Raw genomic sequence first — 15,953 nt, forward strand, 5'->3', positions numbered from 1 at the left:
CCCTGTATAAGACAACACGAATACAGTAAAACAAGGAAGGAGTTAATAAATTACTTTAATGAATTTACTGCACTATCACAGAAAATAAATGGTGGGATGATGTAATGATACTCACACACGACTAACGTGGTTACCAACAGGCGATCCAAATACGTACGCAGACTTTAAAAAATTCAATGTCACATAAGCAGGTGAACTGTTAGAGCACCGTGGTATGGAAGCATGGGATTCGCGATGATCTGATCTCTAAACTTTTGTGGAAGAGACGTCTGAACGCTACTTTAATCAGCAGCGCGACAAGTTGAGTAATCAATTATTTGTGGTTGCTGCCTCCAACCTTTTTCACGTAGCAACCACTGCTAACAACCTAGGCACGTCTTTACGGATTTACCTTTAGCCTTATTAGATGCTATTAATGCCCTTAAACATAAATTCTAAATTGTTATATTTTAGTATGTATGCTCCCGGATAGTTAGATAAAGAGTGGCTTAAATGTATGATTACCAGGGCACAAACTCTTTAAAAAAATTGGAAAAAGAACTAAAAAGTTGGATTTGAAATTTTGAAAACTTTGTGCATTGGGTTACAATTACGACCACATTAAAATAAAATACATTCAATCATACAGTAGCAAAATAATGGAGCCAGTATTTCAATTTCCTTTTAATCCATATCCCATTCAAGAAAAGTTCATGCGCGAGCTTTATTTTACCATAGAAAATAGAAAATTGGGAATATTCGAAAGTCCAACTGGAACAGTATGTATTTTAAATAGTTATCTTCACACTACGTTTGAGACTGCAAATATTCCACACCTTAATTGTGCTAAACATAACTATTTCGTAGCTTTTAGTACAAAAAGAATGGACCCTAGTTTGAACTAAATACAATTGCAAATAATACTGACTAATGTCTCATTTTAAAGAATGCATTTTTTAGATTATGCTTAAGGATGCTGAGAACATAGATAATACACTAAATATTTAAGAACTGAGAGAATAAGAGATTAAGAGAGAAACTTAGTAATGGTGCTAAGTTCTCTGACGCTTGCTTATCTTGCAACGGCAGCTAATAGAAATACATAGTTATGGTATGCATAAGAGGGGAGATATACTTCTCCCTGCATACTTCATTGAAAAATTCAACCAATAAATAATAAATAATTAATGATAATTAAGATTTGTGCAATCGACAAACTTAGAATTTGTTGAAAAATTACAGTTCATAATTATTAAAGCACATTCCTCAAATCATCATCATCATCATCATCTCAGCCTGTCCATTGTCCACTGCTGAACATAGGCCTCTCCAAGTGATCTCCAGTTCCTCAAATCAATTCAATTTAATGAAAATATAATCGAGAGTTACAACTATAACGATAAAAAATATGTAAATAGAAATTTAGTACATTTTTGCAATTGTAAGATCCTGCAGTGAAAACAAATGATTTTTTTTATAGGATAATTGCTTGAGGGTATCTTTGTGGTACAATATATATTTCTTATTATAGTTAATATTACAGTACACAATTAATGAAATTTTACTGGAATTGAAAAAAATGTGCTATTAGCAAAATTGTTTTATTTTATTATTGCAATTCATATTTGAAATAAAAGATTTTGATTTGAATGGGCAGATGAAATATGTTAAAATTATTCATATATAATTAATGAATTAAAACATGTTATAGTAATATTGTGTCAATTGCAGTTGTTAGGTGTTATGGTTCATTAAAGTTACATTTAGTTTTCCTCTGGTATATAATTAATTAAAAGTATGTATGTACGGGTCGGATCTTTTTTGGCATTGCAAGAATAAACAAACTTTAGAGCAATTTTGATAAATGCCATACAAATATTATTTAGATAAATTCAAATAATTTATTCCTGACTTAATTATTTTAATAGGGTAAATCACTTAGCATATGTTGTGCAGCGCTCCAGTGGCTTAAGGATAGCAATAAGAAAATTTTAGAAGAACTAAAAGCTGAAATTGGCGCTCTGAAATTGGAAATTTCACAAACTATGGGTATGGTTAAAACTTACATACTGAAATTATTAGTTGACTGGAACTAAACCGAAAATTATTATAAGATGCTTTTTGAAATGTTTTTTATTAGTATTTTCAGTATTAATAAGTTCATGGCCCACTTGGTGTAAAGTGGTTACAGCAAATATGTAAAATTAGTTATTAACTTCCAATTATTACAGACAGTAATGATTGGCTGCAAGAAGAATATGAAAAAATAAAGAAAAACCAAATGCTCATAACACTACAAAATAAAATGGACAAAATTATACAATGCAAAGAAAATTTTGAGAATATGGCAAAGCGAGTTTCAAAACAAAAATCAAATGTTAACGTTAAGTCAACAGATAACTATTGTAAGAGTGATAAGAGAAAAAACAGTGAACCTGAAATAGAGAAAGAGAACATAGAAGAACAGAATGATAGTGAAGGTGATAGAGATTTAATTCTTGAGGAATTTGAAGAAAATGCTGAACGTGATACTTATCCTGAGGAAGTGGAAGAAATAGACAATAAAGATGAAATCATAAAGGTAATAAAATAATTAAATATACAATATGAAATAGTCTCATTTGTTCAACTGGTGCTATTAACTTCAGGGATACTAAATTAGTAGTTTATCTCTTTATATCAAATTTATGTACTAATCTAAATATATATTGCATATCTGGAAATTAAATTCAAGACAAAAGCTAGGGAGTGGAAGTAGATAATTTACCTTTGGTACAACATATTTTATTGGATGATCAAAAATATCTGTATTTGCTATCTAAAACAACAACTGTTGAACTGCTGTGTTCATTCGTGCCATTTAAGGTATATTTTTCCCCACATACCATACAACTCTAGAACAAACTTTGAAAAAGCTAGAAATGGTAGACAGTGGCTAAACTGTGCATACGGCATTGCTGCACAGTCATAACATAATTGTTTTAAAGGTATACATTAGCAGCAGGACACATAGCCAGCTCTCGCAGTTTATTGGGGAAATAAAGAGAACCATTTTCAAGGATGTCACTAGAGTTGTCACTTTAGCATCGAGACAACATTACTGCATCAATTCTGAAGTCGCAAAGTTGAAGAATGTTAATTTAATAAACGAAAGGTTAGTTTAAAATATGTATTATTAACATACAACCGTATTTTTCATATTCAATATTGTAGTGCGAATCATTAACTATAACTCTTTTTTTTATTGCTTAGTTGGATGGACAAGCTCACGGCCCATCTGATGTTAAGTGGTCACCGGAATCATAAATAAAAAATAACTAAATATGGAAGAATTTTTATATTAAGATCTAGTTGTAATTTTGAGAACAAGCTCAGAAGGGTGTACATTTTTTAAATTATGTTTGTTTAATTTTAATGAATGCACCTATTTTAATAGCTTCAAATTTACTTTGAACTATGTACAAATTGAGAAATATAAATGTTTACTAATTTAAATGTAACTTGCACAATAACATTAACATTTTAAGATCAGTGGCAGCATTCACATTGTGATGTCTATGAGTTCAGGTAGCCACTTAATACCGAACAGGCCGTGAGCTCATTCATCTGGCTATGAAGTTAAAAGAATTATACAAAATGCTAAAATGTTACAGGTGTCTAGATATGCAGAAAACTAAAAGTAAATCAACATCAATCAGTGACGATGGTCGAGTTCTCAAAAAGAGTAAGTTAAGGGCTTGTACTGCCTGCCCTTATTACAATCAAAACAATATAACAAAACTAAAAGAAAGAATGCTAGTTGAAATTATGGACATGGAAGACTTGGTCAAATGTGGAAAAGAATTGAAGGCTTGTCCATATTATGCGTCTAGGATGGCCATGGATGATGCAGAGGTAGGACCAGTATAATAGAATATTTGAAGCAATTCATATTGTTATATATATCTCAATCTTATTTGATTCTTGTCAAAGTTGATGATAAAGTTACCAAGTAACTAAACTCTCAATAAACTCATGTTGTATACATTTAATTGTGACATTTTTACTGGTGGTAGGACCTCTTGTGAGTCCGCGCGGGTAGGTACCACCAACCTGCCTATTTCTGCCGTGAAGCAGTAATGCGTTTCGGTTTGAAGGATGGGGCAGCCGTTGTAACTATACTAAGACCTTATAACTTATATCTCAAGGTGGGTGGCGCATTTACGTTGTATATGTCTATGGGCTCCAGTAACCACTTAACACCAGGTGGGCTGTGAGCTCGTCCACTCATCTAAGCAATAAAAATAATGTTAATATAAAATTCTGTCGCAGCAGTACGCCATCTAGTGGAATCATAATGTACATGTAATTACTATAGACCACAGATGGCGTTATTAAATAAAGATTTATTAATTATTTATCATACTCTCCACGCCTTATTGCAGCCCGCTGTACAATGCATGGGAAAACGCAGCCCCTTGAATTTTTGTATTAAATAATTACTATCGTCGCATATGCTAAAATCCTGCATTTATGTTACTAGTGTTCATCCAATGTTTTAATTTCGATCATGATCACTGACGACTTCAGAATATGATCAGTTTTTATTTTATTTTATTAAAGGAAATTCCTCAATAGCTACAAAATAAAGTAGTGTGGTTCCGAAAAAATTAAAGAAATGGCTTGTCTAACTGCATTGTCCTATATAAAATATAGATTTTTGATGGGCATGTCGATTCTCAGTCAAAGAAATTATACACAGTAGCATTACGCTACCAACATTATAATCAACATTCAAAATTTACTGATTGTTGTAATGATAATTTTTTCAGGTGGTACTAATAAGTCACGCGGGTATAGTAAGTTCTGGAGCCAGATCAGGAATATCATTAAAATTGAAGGATAACATCTTGATTCTGGATGAAGCACATGGCCTCAGTGCAGCATTGGAGAATGCTCATTCCGCCCCCGTCACTCTTAAACAGCTGTCTTCCGTGAAAACTTACCTACAATTCTACATAAATAAGTATAGAGCAAGATTGAGTAGTAGAAATTTGTTGTCTCTGAACCAGATTAGTTTTGTTGTAGGGAAGTTAATAAGTAAGTAAATAGTATCTAAATAACATATTGAAAACTTGCAGTATGAGCCAAATTTTGAAGTTATACTTCTTTAGGCGCGTTATGAAAAATTGATGAGAGTGAAATTTTACGATGCGCGCGCACCGTGACACAAAATTAACAGAAATGAAGTTGCCCACTAAATCGCTCATTACAATTCGACCGACGTAACTTGGCGAGTCTGAATATAGCCGCAGGTGAACTTTCGCGCATGTATACTCGTAAAAAATGCTACCAACAAAACAGAAATGGAACCTCTGTTAGTGGCGCATGTTGGCGCGCACGCCGCCTCTGTTCACTGTGTATTTATATTTATAATATTTATCCACATGCTTTGAGTTTCTACATTCAAAACACCTGTTTTCATATTGTTTTCATTATACAAGTGCGAATTTTATATGTGCGTCTGAATTATAATCAGAAATGATTTAAATTGAATATTTAAATCAATACTAATTAATATTAGAAAATATTTGTGAAAAAACTGTGCTCATCAACCTTCCTAAGTGATCCAATACAATTGAGGTTAACTATCCGTATGTATTATTTAGTAATATAAATGACAAAATTATTATTTATATAATTATTATTCATACTAAATATTATTAAATTATTAACGTTAAATATTTATTATGAATTATTTAATATTAAAAAAAAAGAAATGAATTTAATAAAAATAAAGTATAACTTCTTACGCGCGTATAGTACACGCACCCTTTTTTTTAAACCATATAAATAAGCAAAGATAAAAAAACAGTTCCGTTTCATTCACATCTCGATTTTCAATTGGACCTTTTTTAGGCTTAGTTAAACCAAAAGAGACAGAAAAAAACAAAGAGACGACCATACTTACTCTTGAGGATTTCGTGATAAAAGCTGAAATAGATCACATGAATTTGAGGCCCTTAGTAGAATTTTGTAGAAGCACACGTCTGGCGCCCAAATTACACGGGTTTTCCATGAGGTATAGCCAGCAAGTATTGGAGGAGGAGGAATCAAAAAAAAATGCAGTGGAAAAAAACTCATTCCAGAATTTTCTATCAAATATCGCAAAGAAGAAGGAATTGACTACTGTTGAAGAAACACAAACGGAAACTAAACCTAGCGTCCAGGTACTCATTGTGTTGATTTAATTCAACCTCTGATAGGTTTTTCGAAGTTTTTGATTTAAAACCCTGAAATACTATAGATTTCTAGCTGACCCGGCAAACGTTTTTTTGCCATATATAAGATTTCGAGGGAATTTCTATTGTAGAAAAAAAAAACTAACTTATTGTAAGTGTGTAAGGATGTGGTAAATGAGAGAAAGAGGCATGGAGCGCTGTGAACGATGAATGAATATAAAAATAACAAAAACTCATTCGACCACATAATATATATAACAAAAAAAAATGTCCAAAAAATAAATAAATAAATCACTTAGGGGTATGAAAAATAGATAGTAGCCGATTCTTAGACCTACTGAACATGCATATAAAATTTCATAAAAATCGGTTAAACCGTTTCAGAGGAGTATGGTAACTAACATTGTGACACGAGAATTTTATATATAAGACTAGCTGACCCGGCAGACTTCGTAGTGCCTCAATCGATAGTTAAAAGATCTAAGCTTTTCTATAAAATAAACTTAAAACAAACAAAAGGAATCCGTCCGACGGGGGACACTTCAAAGGGAAAACAAAATTGTTATTTTTATTTAATTCCGAGCATTTTCGTATTTATCTACCTTTTAAACCTTCTCCGGATTTCCATATATAATTCAAGACCAAAATTAGCCAAATCTGTCCAGCCGTTCTCGAGTTTTAGCGAGACTAACGAACAGCAATTCATTTTTATATATACTAGTGTCGCCCGGTAGTTGAAATTCGACTATAATTAATTGAAATTATAAGTTTGTACACTATTATGATTCTGTTTTCAAAGACTATTATACTTCTATAATCCCAAATTTCGCCAAGACTACACTATAGAAAAATATTATTAAAGACGAACAATATGTAATATAATCTCAATTTGACCACAGACGTCAAGAACAAAAGATTGACAATAAATAAATAAATAGTATGCATGCGCGTGTGCGTCAAATACATGGTGATGTGTGTAATGTTTTTTTATTGATTTAATGTATTTTTAGGCATAATTTAAAAAAATATTAACATTCTGCACTCCTTCTCTATAGGTATTCTCTATAAGTGTGGGAAATTTCATACTCCTCCGTCCGCGTAATTTTCGTAAAAAAGGATACAAAGTTTTTCCTTCACGCATTAATATATAGATAGATTAAGATCCTTTGACCGACGAATGATTGGTGTTTAGTTGGCAACAGAAACGTCGGCGGGCAGCGGGCTCTATGCCGTGCTAGACTTCCTGGAAATGCTCTGCGCAAGGAGCGAGAACGGACGAGTGCTGGTGCAACAAGGCGACAGCGGGCTCCTCAAGTATCTGCTGCTCAATCCGGCTGAATGTTTTGCTGATGTACTGGCTCAATGCAGATCTGTAAGTAAATTTTACTGGTGGTAGGACCTCTTGTATACCACCACCCCGCCTATTTCCGCCGTGAAGCAGTAATGCGTTTCGGTTCGAAGGGCGGGTGTATGTGAGACGTTAGTTCCCGGCTCGGTAATTTTTTTTAGCCGGTTATCGTCGCGACACACACACTGGGTCTGGACAAACCAATCGATCCCTGGTCGGGGATGGATACGGAACTTGCCCAGCAAGGTATTCTAGGTCCCCGATGTACGACTAGGATTCAACAAATAGTGTAAATGCACATACGCACCTGGGACTGCCACACGGAGCTCCTGGACGCGTGCACTGTTATAGAATCACTAGGCCTTTGTTAATGTATTATAATTTAACTTCACCCGCGGTCGTCGATTTCGGTTAAGTTTAAATGTTCTAGATTCGGTTGCGTGTTGCTCGGCTCCCGTTCGTAATCGATGTGTGTGTGCATGCGATGTAGCTTCGCTGTCATTTGATGGATCCGAACGTGGAGATCGATTGGCGTTGTAAAATGTCAGATTTAAAATTTGCCGCGAAGACGGCACAGCGGGGTAGCCGTTGTAGCTATACTGAGACCTTAGAACTTATATCTCAAGGTGGGTGGCGCATTTACGTTGTAGATTTCTATGGTCTCCAGTAACCACTTAACATCAGGTGGGCTGTGAGCTCGTCCATCAATCTAAGCAATAAAAAAAATAAAAAAATCTAGTTTTTAATATTTGCTGCGGGGAATTTTTGACGGGAACGCGAGGAGCGAAGTTGTGTGAATTATTTTATTTTGTCTAATTTTTTTTATTGCTTAGGTCGGTGGACGAGCTCACAGCCCACCTGGTGTTAAGTGGTTACTGGAGCCCATAGACATCTACGACGTAAATGCGCCACCCACCTTGAGATATTAGTTCTAAAGTCTCAAATATAGTTGCAGCAGCTGCCCCACCCTTCAAACCGAAACGCATTACTGCTTCACGGCAGTAATAGGTAGGGTAGTGGTACCTACTGGCGCGGACTCACAAGAGGTCCTACCACCTACGATGTTATTCCTTCACCATGGAAGTCAATCGTGAACATTTGCTGAGTACGTATTTCATTAGAAGAATTGGTACCCGCCTGCGGGATTCGAACACCGATGCATCGCTTCAACACGAATGCACCGGACGTCTTATCAGTTAGGCCACGACGACTTTAAAAGGTTTATTAACTGTTTAGAATCTGTGATAATGCACAAATGTACGAAAATGAAACAAAGCCGCTGGACGCACCTTCTCAGCATCCTCCAAAAAGTCCACTGAAAAAGTCTCAGTAAATGACCACTATTTTACTGAGATTATATTTCATCACGTATCATCTCATTTGTAAATTTAATTCGTTTTTAATCATTTCTGTTAGGTCGCAATTAGTTTTTTATTACTCTTAAACTGTAAATAGGTAATTAAAGCGGCGAATTATAAAAATATTATTACTTGACGCTGGCTAATGCACAAACCGTCCCGGAGCCAAAAACTAAAGAAGAAGAAGAACATTTGCTGAGAAAAATTAATTTTAAAATATTGCAGGTGATTGTGGCTGGGGGTACCATGGAGCCGATAAGTGAATTCAAAGCGCTGCTCAGCTCCAATGGAAGATCAGACTCCAAACTGAACATAGTGCGATGTGAACATGTTGTACCTCCAGACAATATATTAGCTGTGTGCTTGTCAAGAGGGCCATCCAATGCTGTATTCAACTTTTCCTATGAAAATCGAATGTCCAACGAATTGGTAAGACAAATATAAGATTTTTTGTTAACTATCTTTTTTGTTTTTGCAATAAAGGCCACGGTCACAAAGTGATAAGTATAATGCAGGGGCTCCCAAACCCATTTTGTCTACTGTCCAGTTTGAGAATAAATTATTTTTTAGCGCCCCCATTTTTTCACCTGCTTAAAAATTACTATAACCTATAACCAGAGCTCAACCGGTGTCTAATAGTCTTCCTAGATGAAATTACAAATCGCCTCCCAAGCCTCCACACAATGGCCGCATTTTTTCTGGGTCTCTCACCGCCCGCGCCCCCCTTTAAGCCTGCAACGTCCACAAGGGGGCGTTATCGACCACTTTGGGAAATGCTGGTATAATGTGACTGCTGTCTGTACATAGTAGATTCTACTTCTCGTGTTGAACGAGCGAGTACTGACGTGAGGCAAGCTTATATGATCAATAATTATATACTGTAATTTTTGTATTTATTGTTGATAAGAATATTTTGATTAAAAAGTGTTAAGTAATAAGCACGAAAATTAAAAAAATACTCTAAGGCCTTCAATTTATAATAGAACGATTAACTAAAATTGAAATTTTAGACGAAAAATGTTTTTCAGCTAAATGAAGTAGGTCGCACATTAAGAAACGTGTGCAGCATCGTGCCGGGCGGTGTGGTATGCTTCCTACCGTCATATTCCTATGAACAAACCGTCTACGATCATTTGAAAAACAATAATATTATTGATTCTATAAGCAAAAGGAAGAGCGTATTCCGTGAACCAAAATCTGCAGCTGATGTTGAACAAGTAAGTGTAGTTTTATTTAAAAAAAAAAAACATTTCGCTACACAGATTGTTAGTTTGTATTCGTTTGCATGTCCTTAATCAATAAAGTGCTCTGATAGAATATCTTTATACATTGATTTTTGAAGAGCCAACCTAGGGTTGGTGATTTAGGTGAGAGCATCTAGGAAAATATACTTACAATTTCTATAATTTCCATTGAAAGCAGAAAACTTTCTAGCTCACTTGATGAAAAGTTGTCACCGTTGCACTTCCCGTAGAACCCGTCGCTTGCGACGAAGGGCTCGACTAGTAAAGTAACCCATAGACACAGCCCACGGCCCACATGCCCATGTATGGTATATTTTTCTATTTTTTTTTTATTGCTTAGATTGGTGGACAAGCTCACAGCCCACCTGGTGTTAAGTGGTTACTGGAGCCCATAGACATCTACAACGTAAATGCGCCACCCACCTTGAGATATAAGTTCTAAGGTCTCAGTATAGTCACAACGGCTGCCGCGCCCTTCAAGCCGAAACGCATTACTGCTTCACGGCAGAAATAGGCGCGGTGGTGGTACCCACCCGTGCGGACTCACATGAGGTCCTACCATAGAGAATGGCTGGTTTCTTTTCAGATCATTGTAGATATTGGTTTCTAGGTACGCTAACTGTTGAATATATCGTTATGTTAGTGCTTGTTATTTTTTGTTTATAGGTACTTCACAAATATTCATTAGCTGTAAAAAGTAAGGAAAAAAATGGAGCTTTATTACTGAGCGTCGTAGGTGGTAAGCTTAGCGAAGGCTTGAATTTTAGGTAAACATATTCTTTATTACCGTTTCGTAACGTCCCATCCCACATACTTTCATTTCGTTGTCTGTATGCTACAGACAGTTTACCCGTACATTATTGCCATAATGAAGTTAGATGTACTCAAGTCAATGATATATGGCAATTACGATAAAACACTTCTCATTCCATTCAATTAACCCGTGTCGGTACAGAACACATGTCATAACTCTCCCTAGGCGTAATTTAATTATTTAGCTACATATTCTAAGCATGCGTTCTAAGGTCTCCGTTGTTACAGTACAACGGCTGCCCCACCCTTCAAACCGAAACGTATACTGCTTCACGGCAGAAATAGGCAGGGTGGTGGTACCTACCCGCGCGGACTCACAAGAGGTCCTACCACCAGTAATAAAAATTATAATTTTGCTGGTTTGATTTTTATTAAACGATGTTTTTCTTCACCGTGGAAGTACGTAAATCATTAAAAAAAAAGGTATTTGACTGTGGGATTTGAACACCGGTGCATCGCTAGATATGAATGCATCAGACGTCTTATCTTTTAGGCCACGCCGACATCGGCGACAATTATTCATCAATATACATGCCGAATATTTTAACGCCTTTGTAATATTCCAATTTATTTTAGCGACGATCTGGGGCGTTGTGTGATGGTCGTGGGAATGCCGTATCCTAATGTGAAGTCGCCAGAGCTGCAGGAGAAAATGTCCTATTTGAATAGAACTGCAGGTGGTAATGCTGCTAACATTTACTATGAAAGTTTGTGTATGAAGGCAGTCAACCAATGTATAGGTATGTTTTAAAAAATAAACTTTCAAATGAAATCGTGGTAGAGGCTTTTGAAATATTTTAAATTAATACGTAAAGCATTAGTGAGCAAATTCTACTAATAAAACTAACTAAACACAAAAGTTTGTAAGAATGTATGTATGTTTGAATGGATTTTTATGAAACTTTATAATAATATAGCTTACACATCAGAATAACACATAGGCACATAATATAATTAAAAAGATATAGTGAATTACTCAAATAATAATATAACGATGAGTGCTAAGAAGGAAAATATATTTTTGTTTGTATAAAAAATTTTCAATAAGATCAATAATTACATTTCCCGAAGCGAAGCGAAAACAGGTCACTAGCAATAGTATAAATTGAAAAAAATAAATTTCATCTTTATTGAATAAAATCATCTAGATTAACACAGAATTGCGTTGATAAAAAGTAACAGTATTATTTAAAATAAACCTTCAATGAACCTTTAATTGCAGGTAGGGCTGTTCGGCATATTAATGACTATGCAACTGTGCTGTTAATAGATGAAAGATATTCGAGAGTCCAAACGATATCAGCTTTACCTTCATTTGTACAGGTAAAAAACCATAAGTAAGAATAATATAGCAGTAATTTTGACTTTTTAATAATAAAAATTAATGAAATTACGTTTTTCAGAAATCGTTAATATCAAACTCCAGTTTTGGTCAAATGATCGGAAGCATGGCAAAGTTCTTTTCAAGGCACAAAGAAATAAAAACAAATTGAATGAAATAATTCAACAGCTTTAACAATATTATAATAGGGATAATAAAATATAATAAATAACTTATAAAACTACATATTATTTAATTTGTTTTAAAATAAATCCGGAAAGGGAATAACACAATATTTTAAAACAAACAGAAATAATAAAAAAATATTAATATAATTCATACATATTTTTTTCTTAAAAGCTAATCAGCCAGTGCTTGTGGCAGTGTTGTACCACAAGGTCCTTCGAAGTAAAAATGGAAATCAGGTGTGGCCGGTGTTGGTTCTATATTAAATTCTGCTACAATTGCACCCCTCGAAGCTGCTTGCGGAGCAAACATTGCCGCAGGATATACCACTGATGATGTACCAACAACTAGGCATACATCACAGGTGGACATTGCATGTTCTGAAAAAGTGGTATATTGGCTTTAGTAATATTATGAAACTGATTGAATTCTTACCATTTAATTACAAAATTTTGGGAATAATTTTAAGATTTCGGTACCTACTTTGTTTTCTGCAATATGTTCAATATATTTGTTCAAAATATACTGTTCACATTGTTATTATATTTAAAAAACGTTGCAGGTAGTGCAAAACTACGTGTAATTCCTTTTATGCACATTTTATTGTATGGATAGAAAACAGTATAGATAATTAATTAATATTAAATTATTATATACAGTAAAAAAATACTTACCAGCTGCTTCTAAAATATCATGTTCTAAACTTTCACCGAACCACACAATGTGTGGTCTTAGCAAGGCTCCACAATGAGCCTTTTTACAGTGTGGTAATAATTTCACAGGAACGTCAGAACCCACCATATTAGAATCTGGGGCTCCTCTATTTGCAAGTGCCTAATTGGAGGAAGAATAATACAAAATTAAATTAAGCTTTACCAAATAATAATTTATATAGGTTTTGAAAATGGTACCTCACATATAGGGCTGTCATTATTCACCAATACTTCCTTACATTTTGTACATCGAGTTTTGTATAAATTTCCATGAAGCTCTATCAATCTTTTCGTTCCTGCTCTTGTATGTAAACCATCCACATTCTGAGTAATTACTGTAATTTTTTTTTGGGATCCATGGTTATCTTCGAATTTAGCAATAGCAAAATGTCCCTGAAATTTACTCAGATTTACTATATAGTAGTTAGCAATAAAATTCATAGTTATAACTTATTGTCTTGTATGTTACACTATGCTGCAGTTTATAAATGAGATAAAAAAATTAATGCTCACAATATAATAATTATAAGAACCATTTTAATATACATATAATATTTGTTTACAGTTTATTGACATAGTTCTAATAAATCTGTGAATGTGCATGTTTGCATGTAATATGCAATTTTGGATCATTTGATGCTAAATCGCTTTTTTGTTTGATAATTACCGCATTAGGCTTCGCCTTTGCTGCCACCTCTCTTCTGTAGTGGTAAAATTCCCATACTAAACTTGGACTTTCTCTAAAAGCTCCTGGTGTTGCTAAGGCCGAAGCTTGATATTTCCTCCAAAGCCCTCCAGCACCACGAAAAGTAGGTATTCCAGATTCTGCACTAATGCCAGCTCCAGATAAGATAACTATTTCTTTTGCCGATTTTAAAGCAACTCTGAACTTTGAGAAATCACTAGATTGTCTGGAACTCATGACTTTATTAATATAACAAGGAATGACTCTCTGATTTAGTGTTTTCAATAAACTAAGGCACATCGTTTAAAGGTTAAAGGTTTAGGTAATAAATATTGATTTTATTCTGTTTACTACATGATGTGTCATTAATCTAATGCCGGCCACTGACATGCGCGCAAATATTCGTACATTGTACGAATGTTTGCGCGTATGTGAAGGGCCGTCAAACATTAATTCGCAAACCTAGCGGCTGTGCCAATGGGTTCGCATACTCAATTTGCGAACCCGTTTGCGCTTCCTCCTACACTTGTTTACGAATGTCTCACGAATTTCTCCTCCTTTTTAATTCGTCAATAGAACATTGAAAAGAAAAAGAGTTTTGAATTCTTTCCCAGACATCATTAACAGCCATGCTGTTTTTATGGGATTTCTTTTGATGAAGATACGCTACACAGTAGACGTTACGAACTATGAAAATGGCGATACGTCCGTTACCTTCGCAATCGTCGGCGCAACCGAATATATTAAGTGTATAATCTATGGGCGCAACTGGGCAAGCGAATGTGTAATGTGTGGGAGACTACGCGAAGGTGCGAGGTTCGCGCGCTTTGATGTCTGTTAAAAAACCGACACAGCTTGGAAAACCACGAATGCAGCGAAAACTTTGCATAATCATTCGCAAATGTCGTCCTACACTTGCGGGTTTGCGTATTCGTGCGCATGTGAGTGACCGGTGTAAAGTAGTAGTAGTTTTATTTTTCCAATTTGAAAAGCAAGGATATCGTACCATACAGCCTAATTTTTTATATATTTTTTTATATTATGAAAAATGATAGAAATCATATAAAATGAGATGAGATGATATGGAATGAAATATAATCTCAGTAAAATGGTAGTCATTTATTGAGACTTTTTCAGTGGACTTTTTGAAGGATGCCAAGAAGCTACGTCCAGCAGCTTTGTTTCATATTCCCACATTTGTGCACTTTCGCCGATACTAAACAGTTAATAAACCACCGTTATTTAAACCTGAAGAAACACTAAATAGACAAAATAAAACAAATCACACAATTTCACTCTTTGCGTTTCCGCCAAAAAGTTCCAAAATAATCTAAATTTTAATTACTTTTTTAATTTTATCATTTATTAAGCAAGCACAGAAAATGTAGTCCATAAATCCAAATCTTTCGTAATAAAGATCTAAAACTATCGTGAGTGTTGGATGAGGAGATTTTAAAAAACTCAGTAAAATAGATTCATTGTAAGATACTAAGGAATTAAGTCCAGCGTTCTTGTTTCATTTTCACACACATGTGCGCTTTTAAAGATGCTAAAGGGGTAATAAGCCATTATTACACATGCAAATCTGAGGAAACCCTAAATTAACAACATAAAAAAATTCTCCTAACGACCCACCATAGTATTTTTGACAATTGGAGACTATTTGTCCTTAAATTTTAGTATGGTCACTGGAAAGTGTCTTTAAGATTGTCTACTTGAAAATTCAGAAGTGATGAAGCATAAATAGCAAAGTTTTTTGCTTTGTGAAGTTAACATCATATTTTTTGGGGCAAATGCAAGAATTCTTATGACCTCAATAAAATTGTGAGAGTTTCGGAATTCAATGGATTTTTGATACAAAAAGAATAGCCAATTCACCCATGTTGCTTTTCCCACTTTTGTACTTGCACAGGCTATGCCAAACGAAGTGGAATTCAACGGAATGATACTTTTAGACAGGTTTCGGTTAATTACCACTAATAAAAAGAACCTTTTAAGCCTATTAAACTCCCGAAATTGATTAAACAGTCGTCTACAGAATTATCTTTTTACTTTATTAGTTCATGAAAACGTCTGGTACCAGAG

General features: G+C 34.6%; 2 protein-coding genes across 5 annotated transcripts; one reads left to right on the forward strand and one right to left on the reverse strand.

Moving 5' to 3' along the window:
• Positions 1 to 515: 515 nt before the first annotated feature.
• LOC114240803 (ATP-dependent DNA helicase DDX11) lies at positions 516 to 12,528 on the forward strand. 4 transcript variants are annotated; one of them, XM_028171486.2, is made up of 14 exons: positions 516 to 758; positions 1,908 to 2,028; positions 2,211 to 2,560; positions 2,967 to 3,133; positions 3,633 to 3,873; positions 4,791 to 5,058; positions 5,878 to 6,188; positions 7,393 to 7,572; positions 9,132 to 9,335; positions 9,935 to 10,123; positions 10,817 to 10,917; positions 11,540 to 11,703; positions 12,186 to 12,286; positions 12,367 to 12,528. In XM_028171486.2, exons 1-14 carry the CDS (start codon positions 639 to 641, stop codon positions 12,454 to 12,456), a joined length of 2,607 nt encoding a protein of 868 aa, XP_028027287.2. In that variant the 5' UTR covers positions 516 to 638; the 3' UTR covers positions 12,457 to 12,528. The 4 variants fall into 4 exon arrangements, with proteins under 4 accessions (XP_028027287.2, XP_089585802.1, XP_089585803.1 ...); XM_089729676.1 differs by having other exon boundaries at positions 627 to 758; positions 1,936 to 2,028; XM_089729675.1 differs by lacking the exon at positions 516 to 758 and adding an exon at positions 1,073 to 1,090.
• Positions 12,458 to 14,263, reverse strand: LOC114240799 (NAD-dependent protein deacylase). The gene is made up of 4 exons (XM_028171479.2): positions 13,851 to 14,263; positions 13,382 to 13,576; positions 13,145 to 13,304; positions 12,458 to 12,850 (listed from the first exon to the last, which is right to left on the reverse strand). Exons 1-4 carry the CDS (start codon positions 14,166 to 14,168, stop codon positions 12,645 to 12,647), a joined length of 879 nt encoding a protein of 292 aa, XP_028027280.2. The 5' UTR covers positions 14,169 to 14,263; the 3' UTR covers positions 12,458 to 12,644.
• Positions 14,264 to 15,953: the final 1,690 nt, after the last annotated feature.

The sequence above is a fragment of the Bombyx mandarina genome, chromosome 09 (assembly GCF_030267445.1).
Source record: "Bombyx mandarina strain Sakado chromosome 09, ASM3026744v2".
NCBI classification, from domain to species: domain Eukaryota; kingdom Metazoa; phylum Arthropoda; class Insecta; order Lepidoptera; family Bombycidae; genus Bombyx; species Bombyx mandarina.

Coding starts and splice junctions, on each gene's coding strand:
- LOC114240803 (XM_028171486.2), top strand. CDS start 639: ATGGAGCCAGTATTTCAATTTCCTTTTAATCCATATCCCATTCAAGAA. Junction 2,561..2,966: donor ATAAAGATGAAATCATAAAG/GTAATAAAATAA, acceptor ATTGTTTTAAAG/GTATACATTAGCAGCAGGAC. Junction 3,874..4,790: donor TGGCCATGGATGATGCAGAG/GTAGGACCAGTA, acceptor TAATTTTTTCAG/GTGGTACTAATAAGTCACGC.
- LOC114240799 (XM_028171479.2), bottom strand. CDS start 14,168: ATGTGCCTTAGTTTATTGAAAACACTAAATCAGAGAGTCATTCCTTGT. Junction 13,577..13,850: donor CAAAGGCGAAGCCTAATGCG/GTAATTATCAAA, acceptor AGTAAATTTCAG/GGACATTTTGCTATTGCTAA. Junction 13,305..13,381: donor ATGACAGCCCTATATGTGAG/GTACCATTTTCA, acceptor TCCTCCAATTAG/GCACTTGCAAATAGAGGAGC.